A 15,198-nucleotide genomic window follows, 5' to 3' on the forward strand; every position below is an offset into this window, starting at 1 on the left:
TGAACGAGAAGGGGATGGAGTGAACGAGAAGGGGATGGAGTGAACGAGAAGGGGATGGAGTGAACGAGAAGGGGATGGAGTGAACGAGAAGGGGATGGAGTGAACGAGAAGGGATGGAGTGAACGAGAAGGGATGGAGTGAACGAGAAGGGATGGAGTGAACGAGAAGGGATGGAGTGAACGAGAAGGGATGGAGTGAACGAGAAGGGATGGAATGAATGAGAAGGGATGGAATGAATGAGAAGGGATGGAATGAATGTGAAAGTGCGGGGTGAATGAGAAGGGATGGAATGAATGAGAAGGGATGGAATGAATGAGAAGGGATGGAATGAATGTGAAAGTGCGGGGTGAATGAGAAGGGATGGAGTGAATGAGAAGGGATGGAGCGAATGAGAAGGGACATAAGAACATAAGAACATAAGAATTAGGAACAGGAGGAGGCCATCTGGCCCCTCGAGCCTGCTCCGCCATTCAACAAGATCATGGCTGATCTGGCCGTGGACTCAGTTCCACTTACCCGCCCGCTCCCCGTAACCCTTAATTCCCTTATTGGTTAAAAATCTATCTATCTGTGATTTGAACACATTCAATGAGCTAGCCTCAACTGCTTCCTTGGGCAGAGAATTCCACAGATTCACAACCCTCTGGGAGAAGAAATTCCTTCTCAACTCGGTTTTAAATTGGCTCCCCAGTATTTTGAGGCTGTGCCCCCTAGTTCTAGTCTCCCCGACCAGTGGAAACAACCTCTCGGCCTCGATCTTGTCTATCCCTTTCATTATTTTAAATGTTTCTATAAGATCACCCCTCATCCTTCTGAACTCCAACGAGTAAAGACCCAGTCTACTCAATCTATCATCATAAGGTAACCCCCTCATCTCCGGAATCAGCCTAGTGAATTGTCTCTGTACCCCTCCAAAGCCATTATATCCTTCCTTAAGTAAGGTGACCAAAACTGCACGCAGTACTCCAGGTGCAGCCAATTCTCTATCCATGCTAATACATTTCCACTGACCCCGCGTACCTCTATCTTCTACAGATGTTAAACTAACCGGCCTATAGTTACCTGCCTTTTGTCTGCCCCCTTTTTTAAACAAAGGAGTTACATTAGCTGCTTTCCAATCCTCTGGTACCTCCCCAGAGTCCAGAGAATTTTGGTAGATTATAACTAATGCATCTGCTATAACTTCCGCCATCTCTTTTAATACCCTGGGATGCATTTCATCAGGACCAGGGGACTTGTCCACCTTCAGTCCAATTAGCCTGTCCAGCACTACCCCCCTAGTGATAGTGATTGTCTCAAGGTCCTCCCTTCCAACATTCCTGTGACCAGCAATTTTTGGCATGGTTTTTGGCATGGACGGAGTGAATGAAAAGGGATGGAATGAATGAGAAGGGATGGAGTGAATGTGAAAGTACGGGGTGAATGAGAAGGGATGGAGTAAACGAGAAGGGATGGAGTAAACGAGAAGGGATGGAGTGAATGTGAAAGGACGGGGCGAATGAGAAGGGGATGGAGTGAATGAGAAGGGGATGGAGTGAATGTGAAAGTGCGGGGTGAATGAGAAGGGACGGGGTGAATGAGAAGGGATGGAGTGAACGAGAAGGGATGGAGTGAATGTGAAAGTGCGGGGTGAATGAGAAGGGACGGGGTGAATGAGAAGGGATGGCGTGAATGTGAAAGTGCAGGGTGAATGAGAAGGGACGGGGTGAATGAGAAGGGATGGAGTGAACGAGAAGGGATGGAGTGAATGTGAAGGGACGGGGCGAATGAGAAGGGGATGGAATGAATGAGAAGGGATGGAGTGAATGTGAAAGTGCGGGGTGAATGAGAAGAGGACTCTTGTGACGGTGGTCCAGGGAGGAACAGCCTCTAATTGGAGACAATAAAACAGAGGTTCCTTTGCTGGAACATTACCCCGATGGGCTCACCGTTCTACAGGAGGCGTGTGAGACCTCCTGCTCTCCCTACCTGACTGAAGCTGCCTTTCAATATCGACTTCCTCGCTCGGTGCACCTCCTGGTTCTCATCCTGGGCCTGCACTGTGTGTTCTGCCTCTGCCGGTCCCAGCACCTCACCGACTGCCCGTCCCATGGGCAAGCTGGCCAACTTCTCTGCCAGGCTCTGTGCGGGGAATCAGCACAATTAGTCACCGTGAGAGAGAAATAAAAAACACCCAATCAAATGCATCGAACTATCAGCCAGTGGCTCAGTTGTTAGCCCTCTCGCCTCTGAGTCAGAAGGTTGTGGGTTCGAGACTCAATGCACAGACTTGATCGCAGAACCCGGGCTGATGCTCCCAGTGCAGTACTGAGGGAGCGCCGCACTGTCGGAGTGGCGGTACTGAGGGAGCGCCGCACTGTCGGAGGGGCAGTACTGAGGGAGCGCCGCACTGTCGGAGGGGCAGTACTGAGGGAGCGCCGCACTGTCGGAGGGGCAGTACTGAGGGAGCGCCGCACTGTCGGAGGGGCGGTACTGAGGGAGCGCCGCACTGTCGGAGGGGCGGTACTGAGGGAGCGCCGCACTGTCGGAGGGGCAGTACTGAGGGAGCGCCGCACTGTCGGAGAGGCAGTACTGAGGGAGCGCCGCACTGTCGGAGGGGCGGTACTGAGGGAGTGCCGCACTGTCGGAGGGGCAGTACTGAGGGAGCCCCGCACTGTCGGAGGGGCAGTACTGAGGGAGCGCCACACTGTCGGAGGGGCAGTACTGAGGGAGCCCCGCACTGTCGGAGGGGTGGTACTGAGGGAGTGCCGCACTGTCGGAGGGGCAGTACTGAGGGAGCGCCGCACTGTCGAAGGGGCGGTACCGAGGGAGTGCCGCACTGTCGGAGGGGCAGTACTGAGGGAGCGCCGCACTGTCGGAGGGGCGGTACCGAGGGAGTGCCGCACTGTCGGAGGGGCAGTTTTTTTTTTGCTCAGCTCCCTGGAGTGGGACTTGAACCTACAACCTTCTGGCTCAGATGGCGGGAGTGCTACCCACTGAGCCACAGCTGATACTGTGGCCAACGGAACCACAAAGCAATCTGCATGTACACACGGATTAAACGTTTTTAAGGAGGCACCAGTCCAAAGCAGGACTGCCGTTTATCGATCCACCTGCTCAGTGGAGTGACTTTCTCTCCGCTTTACTCGCTAGTGAGTGCAGAGTATGTAGGTCATGGCCCTTGCTGAGCCTCCAACCTTGTCTGCTCGCCCCAACTTTCCGTCTCGGCTTACAGCACAGAGGGTGCAGAGGAGATTGACGAGGATGTTGCCTGGGCTGGAGAATTTTGGCTATGAGGACAAATTGGATAGGCTGGGGTTGTTTTCTTTGCAACCGAGGAGGCTGAGGGGAGACCCGATTGAGGTGTATCAAATTCATCATCACCATCATAGGCAGGCCCTCGGAATCGAGGAAGACTTGCTTCCACTCTAAGAATGAGTCCTCAGGTGGCTGAACAGTCCAATTCGAGAACCACAGTCCCTGTCTCAGGTGGGACAGACAGTGGTTGAGGGAAGGGGAGGGTGGGACTGGTTTGCCGCACGCTCCTTCCGCTGCCTGCGCTTGGTTTCTGCATGCTCTCGGCGACGAGACTCGAGGTACTCAGCGCCCTCCCGGATGCACTTCCTCCACTTAGGGCGGACTGGTCTTTGGCCAGGGTTACCCCAGGTGTCGGTGGGGATGTTGCACTTTATCAGGGAGGCTTGGAGGGTGTCCCTTGTAACGTTTCCTCTGCCCACCTTTGGCTCATTATGAGGGGCCTGGATAGAGTGGATAGGAAGAACCTGTTTCCCTTGGCAGAGGGATCAACAACCAGGGGGGGCATCGGTTTAAAGTAATTGAGGGGGAGGTTTAGAGGGGATTCGAGGGGAAATGTCTTCACCCAGAGGGTGGTGCGGGTCTGGAACTCACGGCCTGAAAGGGTGGTAGAGGCAGAAACCCTCACCACATTTAAAAAGTACTCGGATGTGCACCTGAAGTGCCGTAACCCACAGGGCTCCGGACCCAGAGCTGGAAAGTGGGATTAGGCTGGGTAGCTCTTGGTCGGCCGGCACGGACACGATGGGCCGAAATGGCCTCCTGCCGTGCTGTAAATGTTTATGCTTGGGCGACAGCAGGGCTGAGGGTAAGCGGGGCAGATCGCCTCTCCATCGGCGTCACACAGAGAGGAAGAAGGGAAGGGGTTCATTTGGGGTCGGACAGGAGGCCCACTCCGGCGTGGGCCGTACGATTGGCCCACACTGTGTCCCATCGGAGCCTGATGGAGAGCAACACCTGTTGGGGAGGGGAACGAATGTAAAGGAGGGGGGAAACGGTGAAGCCAGGAAGCTGGGGTCCGTCCATCGCCCGAGAGTGATGAAAAAACTTCACCAAGACACCGGGCAGGCCGTTGGGAGCTGCTGCTGTTGGAGAAAACGCTTCAAATAACTTTCCTCTTTGGGAGGGAGGGATGACGGTTCATTTTCCTTTTGCTCGGGGACGATGCTGCTCTTTTGCCAGCAGACCCCGCAGCCAACCTCCGCTTAGACCGCCCCTAAGCGGAGGAAGTCCATCCGGGAGGGCCCTGAGCACCTCGAGTCTCGTCGCCGAGAGCATGCAGAAAGCAAGCGCAGGCAGCGGAAGGAGCGTGCGGCAAACCAGTCCCACCCTCCCCTTCCCTCAACCACTGTCTGTCCCACCTGTGACAGGGACTGTGGGTCCCGTATTGGACTGTTCAGCCACTTTGAGAGTAGAAGCAAGTCTTCCTCGATTCCGAGGGACTGCCTATGATGATGATGATGATCTAAACACCGCCCAAACCTGAACATTAAGGTTCACCAGACTGATCCCTGGGATGGGGGGAATTGTCCTGTGAGGAGAGATTGAGGCCTGTATTCTCTCGAGTTCAGAAGAGTGAGAGATGATCCCATTGGAACATGCAACATATGTCCAGGGCTTGACAGGGTAGATGCAGGGAGGATGTTTCCCCCGGGCTGGGGAGCCTCGAACCAGGGGTCACACAGTCTCAGACTCAGGGGTCGGCCATTTGGGACTGAAATTTCTTCACTCAGAGGGTGGTGAATCTTTGGAATTCGCTACCCCAGAGGGCTGTGGAGGCTCAGTCGTTGAGTCAATAGATTTTTTTAGATACGGGGACAGTGCAGGGAAAGTGGAGTTGAGGTCGAAGATCAGCCGTGATCTCATTGAATGGCGGAGCAGGCTCGAGGGGCCGAATGGCCGACTCCTGCTCCTATTTCTGATGTGCTTATCTCGAACCCGGGGGCGTAATTTCAGAATCAAGGGGCGCCCATTTAAAATGGAAATGGGGAGGAAGTTCCTCTCTTTGAGGGTTGTAAATCTGTGGAATTCACTGCCCCAGAGAGCTGTGGGGGCTGGGACATTGAATGTATTGAAGATGGAGATCGACAGGTTTCTGATCGGTAAGGGAGCGAAGGGTTATGGGGAGCGGGCAGGGAAGTGGAGCCGAGTCCATGATCGGATCAGCCATGATCGTATTAAATGGCGGAGCAGGCTCGAGGGGCCGAATGGCCGACTCCTGCTCCTATTTCGTATGAAGCGATCGCCGGTCTGCCGAAGGCGCGCGCGAGGCCTCCTGCTCTCCCCTACCTGACTGAAGCTGCCCTTCAGGATCGACTTCCTCGCTCGGTGCACCTCCTGGTTCTCATCCTGGGCCTGGACTGTGTGTTCTGCCCCTGCCCCTCCTCCCCCGAGGCTCTGGCTCGTCCGCTCGGGGGGCAAGCTGCCCACCTCCTCCGGCGATCTCTGCGTGGAATTGGGGCGAGAGTGACAAAGGATTCCTGGGCGGGCAGGCGTGGAGAGTACAGAACAACAACAACAACGTGCACTGATACAGCGCGCCTTTAGCGTGGTTAAACGTCCCAAGGCGCTGTGCACACAAGTGTTATGAGAAACGACAGAACCGATGGGAACCTGTTCAACCTTCAGGCCAGGTCCAAGACCACCCCAACCTCTGTCGTCAAGCTACAGTACGCGGACGACGCCTGTGTCTGCGCACACACACACACACACACACACACACACACACACACACACAGAGGCTGAACTCCAGGACAAAATTGACACCGAGACGTATGAGGAGAAATTACGGCACATGACCTAAAGCTTGGTCGAAGAGCTAGGTTTTAAGAAGCGTCTTGAAGGAGGAAAGAGAGGTAGAATATAAGAAATGGAAGGAGTCAGCCATACGGCCCCTCGAGCCTGCTCCGCCATTTAATACGATCATGCCTGATCCGATCATGGACTCAGGTCCACTTCCCCGCCCGCTCCCCATAAACCCTTATTCCCATATCGGTTAAGAAACTGTCTATCTCTGTCTTAAATATATTCAATGTCCCGGCTTCCACAGCTCTCTGAGGCAGCGAATTCCACAGATTTACAACCCTCTGAGAGAAGAAATTCCTCCTCATCTCAGTTTTAAATGGGCGGCCCCTTATTCTAAGATTATGCCCCCTAGTTCTAGTCTCCCCCATCAGTGGAAACATCCTCTCTGCATCCACCTTGTCAAGTCCCCTCATAATCTTATACGTTTCGATTCTCATTCTTCTGAATTCCTATGAGTAGAGGGCCAACCGACTCAACCTTTCCTCATAAGTCAACCCCCTCATAGAAACATAGAAAATAGGTGCAGGAGCAGGCCATTCGGCCCTTCGAGCCTGCACCGCCATTCAATGAGTTCATGGCTGAACATGCAACTTCAGTACCGCATTCCTGCTTTCTCGCCATACCCCTTGATCCCCCTAGTAGTAAGGACTACATCTAACTCCTTTTTGAATAGATTTAGTGAATTGGCCTCAACAACTCTCTGTGGTAGAGAATTCCACAGGTTCACCACTCTCTGGGTGAAGAAGTTTCTCCTCATCTCGGTCCTAAATGGCTTACCCCTTATCCTTAGACTGTGACCCCTGGTTCTGGACTTCCCCAACATTGGGAACATTCTTCCTGCATCTCACCTGTCTAAACCCGTCAGAATTTTAAACGTTTCTATGAGGTCCCCTCTCATTCTTCTGAACTCCAGTGAATACAAGCCCAGTTGATCCAGTCTTTCTTGATAGGTCAGTCGCGCCATCCCGGAAATCAACCGAGTGAACCTTCTCTGAACTGCCTCCAAAGCAAGTATATCCTTTTGTAAATATGGAAACCAAAACTGCACGCAGTATTCCAGGTGTGGCCTCACCAATATCCTGTATAACTGTAGCAAGACTTCCCTGCTTTTATACTCCATCCCCTTTGCAATAAAGGCCAAGATTCCATTGGCCTTCCTGATCGAACCCTTGACCTTCTGACTCAGAGGCAACAGTGCTACCTACTGAGCCGAGGCAGTCTCAACATGACGGAGAAAAGCACCATTTTTCAAAGGCTCCCGCTAACCAGTTATTCTCATCCAATGCAAGTACGGGCCGACTGGGAAATGACCACGGGGTCCCATCAGGGTTGGTATTGCAAAGCCATTGGGCTGGAAATTCATGAAAAACCGCTACCCACTGGTTTTCCACCCAACAAAACCGCTGTGACTCCGCTATGATTTCAAGCAGGAAAATCCACGAAAAAAAATGGGGGGGAAAAATGGCATTGCACGAGGATTCGCGTCGGAAACCGCGATCCTCGTCAAATTTTCTCCGATACCGATGCGAAGGGGGGGGGGGGGGGGAAAAAAATATTTTTCCACAAAACAAAATTTTTTTTTTTTAAATCGCAAAACATTCACAAGACCCTTTTTTCGAGTGAATCGCTGCGAAAGAATGTAAAAATAAACTTTAACTTACTTTTTTTTTTTGCAGGGTTTCATACCTACTGCCGCTTCCAAGGGCTGCACTGACACGTTTTTTCCGCAGTGGCTTTTTTTTTTGAACCGATCTACGGGTCACCGCTGTGACCAAACTCGGGAGGAAGTGCTTTATCCAGGAGGAAGACGTCAGGGAATTCCCCGCCACACCGTTTCCCGCCCAAGACGATGAAATACCGGCGGGAAACGCGGAGGAAGGCTGATGGATTTCCAGCCCACTGGATTCTTCTCATTTCTCGTGCCCCACCTTGCCTGGGAGCGAAGGTTAAAACTCCCTTGCAGTTTGATACAAAAAATAATCACAAAAGCTAATGGAATGTTAGCCTTTATAACGAGTGGGCTAGAATATAAAGGGGAGGAGGTTTGGCTACAGCCATAGAACATCATCATCATAGGCAGTCCCTCGGAATCGAGGAAGACTTGCTTCCACTCTAAACAGGAGTTCTCAGGTGGCTGAACAGTCCAATACAGGAACCACAGTCCCTGTCACAGGTGGGATAGATAGCCGTTGACGGAAAGGGAGGGTGGGACTGGTTTGCCGCACGCTCCTTCCGCTGCCTGCGCTTGGTTTCTGCACGCTCTCGGCGACGAGACTCGAGGTGCTCAGCGCCCTCCCGGATGCACTTCCTCCACTTGGGGCGGACTGGTCTTTGGCCCAGGGACTCCCAGGTGTCGGTGGGGATGTCGCACTTTATCAGGGAGGCTTTGAGGGTGTCCCTTGTAACGTTTCCTCTGCCCACCTTTGGCTCGTTTGCCACGAAGGAGTTCCGAGTAGAGCGCTTGCTTTGAGAGTCTCGTGTCTGGCATGTGGACAATGTGGCCCCGCCCAGCGGAGCTGGTCGAGTGTGGAAGCATCGAAGTAGGGGATTCTGGGACAAGGGGACACAACTGTCACATCAGAGCCAGGAAATTCAGGAAAGAATTTAGGAAATATTTCATCACGCCAAGGGTGGTAAACGTGTGGAACACTCTCCCACCAAGCAGTAGATGCTAGTTCAATTAATCATCGCAAATCTGAGATGGGTAGGTTTTTGCTAGCCAAGGATATGGAGCCAAAGCAGGTGGATGGAGTTAGGACGCAGGTCAGCCATGGTCTCACTGAATGGCGGAACACACTCGAGGGGCTGAATGGCCTCCTCCTGTTCCAATGTTCCCACCCACAAATGTGGGCGACTGTAAACCTGTTGATTATAAACCTGTTTGAAGACCAGGCCCTCAAATCTGCCACCAAGCTCATGGTCTACAGGGCTGTAGTAATACCCGCCCTCCTGTATGGCTCAGAGACGTGGACCATGTACAGTAGACACCTCAAGTCGCTGGAGAAATACCACCAACGATGTCTCCGCAAGATCCTGCAAATCCCCCTGGGAGGACAGACACACCAACGTTAGCGTCCTCGACCAGGCCCAACATCCCCTAGCTATGAAGGCCAACATGCCATTTGCCTTGTTCACCACCTGCTGTGCCTGCCTGTCAACTTTCAATAACTGATGTACCATGACACCCAGGTCTCGTTGCACCTCCCCTTTTCCTAATCTGCCTGCCATTCTGAAAAGAACCCGTTTATCCCGACTCTCTGCTTCCTGTCTGCCAACCAGTTCTCTATCCACGTCAATACATTACCCCCAATACCATGTGCTTTAATTTTGCACACCAATCTCTTGTGTGGGACCTTGTCAAAAGTCTTTTGAAATGCCAAATACATCACATCCACTGGCTCTCCCTTGTCCACTCTACTAGTTACATCCTCAAAAAATTCTAGAAGATTTGTCAAGCATGATTTCACTTTCATAAATCCATGCTGACTTGGACCGATCCTGTCACTGCTTTCCAAATCCGCTGCTATTTCATCTTTAATAATCGATCCATTTTCCCCACTACTGATGTCAGGCTAACTGGTCTATAATTCCCCGTTATCTCTCCCTCCTTTTTTAAAAAGTGGTGTTACATTCGCAACCCTCCAATCAATAGGAACTGATCCAGAGTCGATAGACTGTTGGAAAATGATCACCAATGCATCCACTATTTCAAGGGCCACTTCCTTAAGTACTCTGGGATGCAGACTATCAGTCCCTGGGGATTTATCGGCCTTCAATCCCATCAATTTCCCTAACACAATTTCCTGACTAATTAGGATTTCCTTCAGTTTCTATTTCTCAAGTTATGTGTGTCTTCCTTTGTGAAGACAGAACCAAAGTATTTGTTCAATTGGTCTGCCATTTCTTTGCTCCCCATTATAAATTCTCCTGATTCTGACTGCAAGGGACCTACGTTTGTCTTCACTAATCGTTTTCTCTTCACATATCTATAGAAGCTTTTGCAGTCAGTTTTTATGTTCCCAGCAAGCTTCCTCTCATACTCTATTTCCCCCTCCTAATTAAACCCTTTGTCCTCCTCTGCTGAATTCTAAATTTCTCCCAGTCCTCAGGTTTGCTGCTTTTTCTGGCCAATTTATATGCCTCTTCCTTGGATAGGTGAGTGGGCAAATGCATGGCAGATGAAGTATAATGTGGATAAATGTGAGGTTATCCACTTTGGTGGTAAAAACAGAGAGACAGACTATTATCTGAATGGTGACAGATTAGGAAAAGGGGAGGTGCAACGAGACCTGGGTGTCATGGTACATCAGTCATTGAAGGCTGGCATGCAGGTACAGCAGGCGGTTAAGAAAGCAAATGGCATGTTGGCCTTCATAGCGAGGGGATTTGAGTACAGGGGCAGGGAGGTGTTACTACAGTTGTACTAGGCCTTGGTGAGGCCACACCTGGAGTATTGTGTACAGTTTTGGTCTCCTAACTTGAGGAAGGACATTCTTGCTATTGAGGGAGTGCAGCGAAGGTTCACCAGACTGATTCCCGGGATAGCGGGACTGACATCTCAAGAAAGACTGGATCAACTGGGCTTGTATTCACTGGAGTTCAGAAGAATGAGAGGGGATCTCATAGAAACGTTTAAAATTCTGACCGTTTTAGACAGGTTAGATGCAGGAAGAATGTTCCCAATGTTGGGGAAGTCCAGAACCAGGGGTCACAGTCTAAGGATAAGGGGTAAGCCATTTTGGACCGAGATGAGGAGAAACTTCTTCACCCAGAGAGTGGTGAACCTGTGGAATTCTCTACCACAGAAAGTTGTTGAGGCCAATTCACTAAATCTATTCAAAAAGGAATTAGATGTAGTCCTTACTACTAGGGGATCAAGGGGTATGGCGAGAAAGCAGGAATGGGGTACTGAAGTTGCATGTTCAGCCATGAACTCATTGAATGGCGGTGCAGGCTCGAAGGGCCGAATGGCCTACTCCTGCACCTATTTTCTATGTTTAACACTATCCCTAATTTCCCTCGTAAGCCACGGCGTTTCAGGGCAGACCGTTCAGCGAAGATAAGAACTGTTCGTGCCACCAGCCGTGTGTCCGATCGGGACTAGTACCAGCTACTCGTCATGGTCGTTTGTCTACTATGACATCACCCAGTTGCCCACCTCGAAGCTGTCGCACACTTGTGTCAGCTCGACCTGGCAGCTGCAGTGGTTCGCTCCAGCTCTTTGTACTCGCGACCTGCGCTGGTGTTCTCTCGCACAATGCAATTCCCTCCATTACAACAGTGACAACACCTCAATGGCTGTACAGCGCCTTGGGGCGTCCCGAGGTCGTGAAAGGGCTGCAGTACAGCGGGACCTGGGGGGTACTTGTGCATGAAACGCAAAAGGTTCGTATGCAGGTACAGCAAGTGATCAGGAAGGCCTTGTTCGAGGGACCACCTGTGATGATGTCGTCTACTTTGTCTATCCTGATTGTATGTTGTGTTTGACTATATTCGAACTACCGCTCCCACTACAACTGTACAGGGTATTGGTGAGACCACACCTGGAGTACTGCGTGCAGTATTGGTCTCCTTATTCAAGGAGGGATAATACTTGCTTTGGAGGCAGTTCAGAGAAGGTTCACGAGGTTGGCTCCTGAGAAGGGGTTGAATTACGAAGAAAGGCTGAGCAGGTTGGGCATCTACTCATTGGAGTTTAGAAGAATGAGGTGATCTTATTCGGATTCTGAGGGGGCTTGGCAGGGTAGATGCAGAGAGGATGTTTCCCCTCGTGGGGGAAATCTAGAACTCGGGGGCATAGGTTCAGAATAACAGATGAGGAGGAATTTCTTCTGAGGGTTATAAATCTGTGGAATTCGCTGCCTCAGAGAGCTGCAGAGGCTGGGTCATTGAATATATTTAAGGTGGAGATTGACAAATTTTTGAGCGATAAGGGAGTGAAGGGTTATGAGGAGCGGGCGGGGAAGTGGAGCTGAGTCCATGATCGGATCAGCCATGATCGTATTGAATGGCGGAGCAGGCTCGAGGGGCCAAATGGCCGACTCCTGCTCCTATTTCTTATGGTAATGACTCCCAAGACCCATTGGGTATGTGTGTGTGACCTGCGATCCTAATCTTACCATGGGGAGCGATGGGGGCGAGAGAAATTACCCCTCATAAGAACGAGGAGCAGGAGTCAGCCATTCAGCCCCTCGAGCCTGCTCCGCCATTTAATGAGATCATGGTTGATCCGATCATGGACTCAGCTCCACTTCCCTGCCCGCTCCCCATAACCCCTGGATTCCCCTATCATAGAAAATAGGAGCAGTAGTCGGCCATTCGGCCCTTCGAGCCTGCACCGCCATTCAATATGATCATGGCTGATCCTCTATCTCAACACCATATTCCCGCTTTCTCCCCATGCCCCTTGATGCCTTTTGTGTCTAGAAATCTATCTACCTCCCTCTTAAATATATTCAGTGACTTGGCCTCCACAGCCTTCTGTGGTAGAGAATTCCACAGGTTCACCACCCTCTGAGTGAAAACATTTCTCCTCATCTCGGTCCTAAATTTCCTGCCCCGTATCCGTATTGGCACTTGTGTAAGGTTAGCCCCGGTTAGAGCACAGGCGAATGTCACTTGTTCCAACTCCCCCGAGGGGTGGAAATGGATGGGCCCAGCCCACAGCCTTGTGCTCTTTGGGTTTTGCTACACAAGAAACAGGAGCAGGAGTCGGCCATACGGCCCCTCGAGCCTGCTCCGCCAGTTAATACGATCATGGTGATCTGATCATGGACTCGGGTCCACTTCCCCGCCCGCTCCCCATAACCCTTCACTCCCTTATCGCTCCAAAATCTGTCTATCTCCGCCTTAAAATATATTCCAATGTCCCGGCTTCCACAGCTCTCTGGGGCAGAGAATTCCACAGATTAACAACCCTCAGAGAAGAAATTCCTCCTCATCTCAGTTTTAAATGGGCAGCCCCTTATTCTAAGACCATGCCCCCTAGTTCTAGTCTCCCCCATCAGTGGAAACATCCTCTCTGCATCCACCTTGTCAAGCCCCCTCATAATCTGATACGTTTCGATACGATCACCTCACTTCCCTGCCCGCTCCACAACTTCTGAACTCCCCCATGGTTCCCTCTCCTCAGCTCACCATTACCCCTCCGTTCGACCCGTCCGAGATCAATGTTTTTTTTGCAACCATTTAAAATGAAAGGCCTCAAACACTGCTCACAGATCAGCAAAAGATTTGTAGCACTACACAAGAGACACAGACACCCTGATGTCGCACAATTAGCTCCTTTGATCGGCAGAGTGGCTACCTTTTGCCAAGTAAACTTTCGAAGCTGTAACCATTTGTTATACTTCATTATTTGAGAATCTTGTCAACGAATGCACCTATCCACTCACCGGGGGGGGGGGGGGGGGGAGGGGGGGGGAGAAAGAGGGAAGTGCGCGGCAGAGTGCCCTCGGTGTAAGCGCTCTATCCCCGGGGTTGTGTGTGTTCGGCACGGCAGAGTGCCCTCGGTGTAAGCGCTCTATCCCCGGGGTTTGGTGTGTTCGGCACGGCAGTGTGCCTCGGTGTAAGCGCTCTATCCCGGGGCTTGGTGTGTTCGGCACGGCAGTGTGCCCTCGGTGTAAGCGCTCTATCCCCGGGGTTTGGTGTGTTCGGCACGGCAGTGTGCCCTCGGTGTAAGCGCTCTATCCCCGGGGACTGGTGTGTTCGGCACGGCAGAGTGCCCTCGGTGTAAGCGCTCTATCCCCGGGGCCTGGTGTGTTCGGCACGGCAGAGTGCCCTCGGTGTAAGCGCTCTATCCCCGGGGCTTGGTGTGTTCGGCACGGCAGTGTGCCCTCGGTGTAAGCGCTCACCCCCGGGCTTGGTGTGTTCGGCGCGGCAGTGTGCCCTCGGTGTAAGCGCTCTATCCCCGGGGCTTGGTGTGTTCGGCACGGCAGTGTGCCCTCGGTGTAAGCGCTCTATCCCCGGGGCTTGGTGTGTTCGGCACGGCAGTGTGCCCTCGGTGTAAGCGCTCTATCCCGGGGCTTGGTGTGTTCGGCACGGCAGTGTGCCCTCGGTGTAAGCGCTCTATCCCGGGGATTGTGTGTTCGGCGCGGCAGTGTGCCCTCGGTGTAAGCGCTCTATCCCCGGGGCTTGGTGTGTTCGGCGCGGCAGAGTGCCCTCGGTGTAAGCGCTCTATCCCCGGGGACTGGTGTGTTCGGCACGGCAGTGTGCCCTCGGTGTAAGCGCTCTATCCCCGGGGACTGGTGTGTTCGGCGCGGCAGAGTGCCCTCGGTGTAAGCGCTCTATCCCCGGGGATTGTGTGTTCGGCACGGCAGTGTGCCCTCGGTGTAAGCGCTCTATCCCCGGGACTGGTGTGTTCGGCGCGGCAGAGTGCCCTCGGTGTAAGCGCTCTATCCCGGGGACTGGTGTGTTCGGCGCGGCAGAGTGCCCTCGGTGTAAGCGCTCCACCCCCGGGGTTTGGTGTGTTCGGCACGGCACGCTGGGTTACCTGACTGCCACCGCTGCCGCAGGGCCTGGAGATGGACTTGCGCGCCTTGTGGACCCGGGGCTTGTCGTCCGGCACCGGGCTGGGCCTCGGCAGCTCCACCGGCACCACCGCCACCTCGTTGCCGGCCCGCCCGCTCGGCACACTCAGCAGCTTCATGGCCAGGCTCTGGATGGAGTTGGGCGACTTGCTGACCCCCGTCAGCGTCATCTTGGCCCGGTTGGCCCCCGGGGCCTTGGTGGGGGAGGCGGGGAACGTTTTGGCGGCGTGACCTGAGGGAGGAAAGGGAGTCACAGAATCAGAAGGGCGCGGAACGTCGGGTCTGTGTCGGCTCTTCGCAACCGCCATCCAGTTAGTCCCACTGCCCCTGATCTTTCTCCATAAGGAGAGGCTGGGGGGGGGGGGGGGGGGAGTGGGAGAGGCAGGGGAGAGAGGGAGAGGCGGGGTGGAGTGGGAGAGGCGGGGGGGAAGAGAGGGAGAGGCGGGGGGGAGAGCGAGAGAGAGGGAGAGGCAGGGGGGAGAGGGAGAGGCGGGGGGGGGGGGGGAGGGGGGAGGAGAGGGAGAGGCGGGGGGTGGGGGAGAGAGAGAGCGGGGAGGGGTGCGGTGGGGGG

The 15,198-nt window shown here is 53.2% G+C and overlaps 1 protein-coding gene across 1 annotated transcript in view; it reads right to left on the reverse strand.

Moving 5' to 3' along the window:
- The window catches only part of LOC139229626 (histone-lysine N-methyltransferase EHMT2-like), a 151,925-nt gene that overhangs the window by 125,541 nt on the left and 11,186 nt on the right, over window positions 1-15,198 (reverse strand). Inside the window, 3 exon segments of the mRNA XM_070861136.1 lie at window positions 1,969-2,121; window positions 5,584-5,739; window positions 14,591-14,859. Of these exon segments, the coding sequence (XP_070717237.1) occupies window positions 1,969-2,121; window positions 5,584-5,739; window positions 14,591-14,859 (578 nt within the window).

This window comes from Pristiophorus japonicus, chromosome 19 (assembly GCF_044704955.1).
Source record: "Pristiophorus japonicus isolate sPriJap1 chromosome 19, sPriJap1.hap1, whole genome shotgun sequence".
Lineage (NCBI taxonomy): Eukaryota > Metazoa > Chordata > Chondrichthyes > Pristiophoridae > Pristiophorus > Pristiophorus japonicus.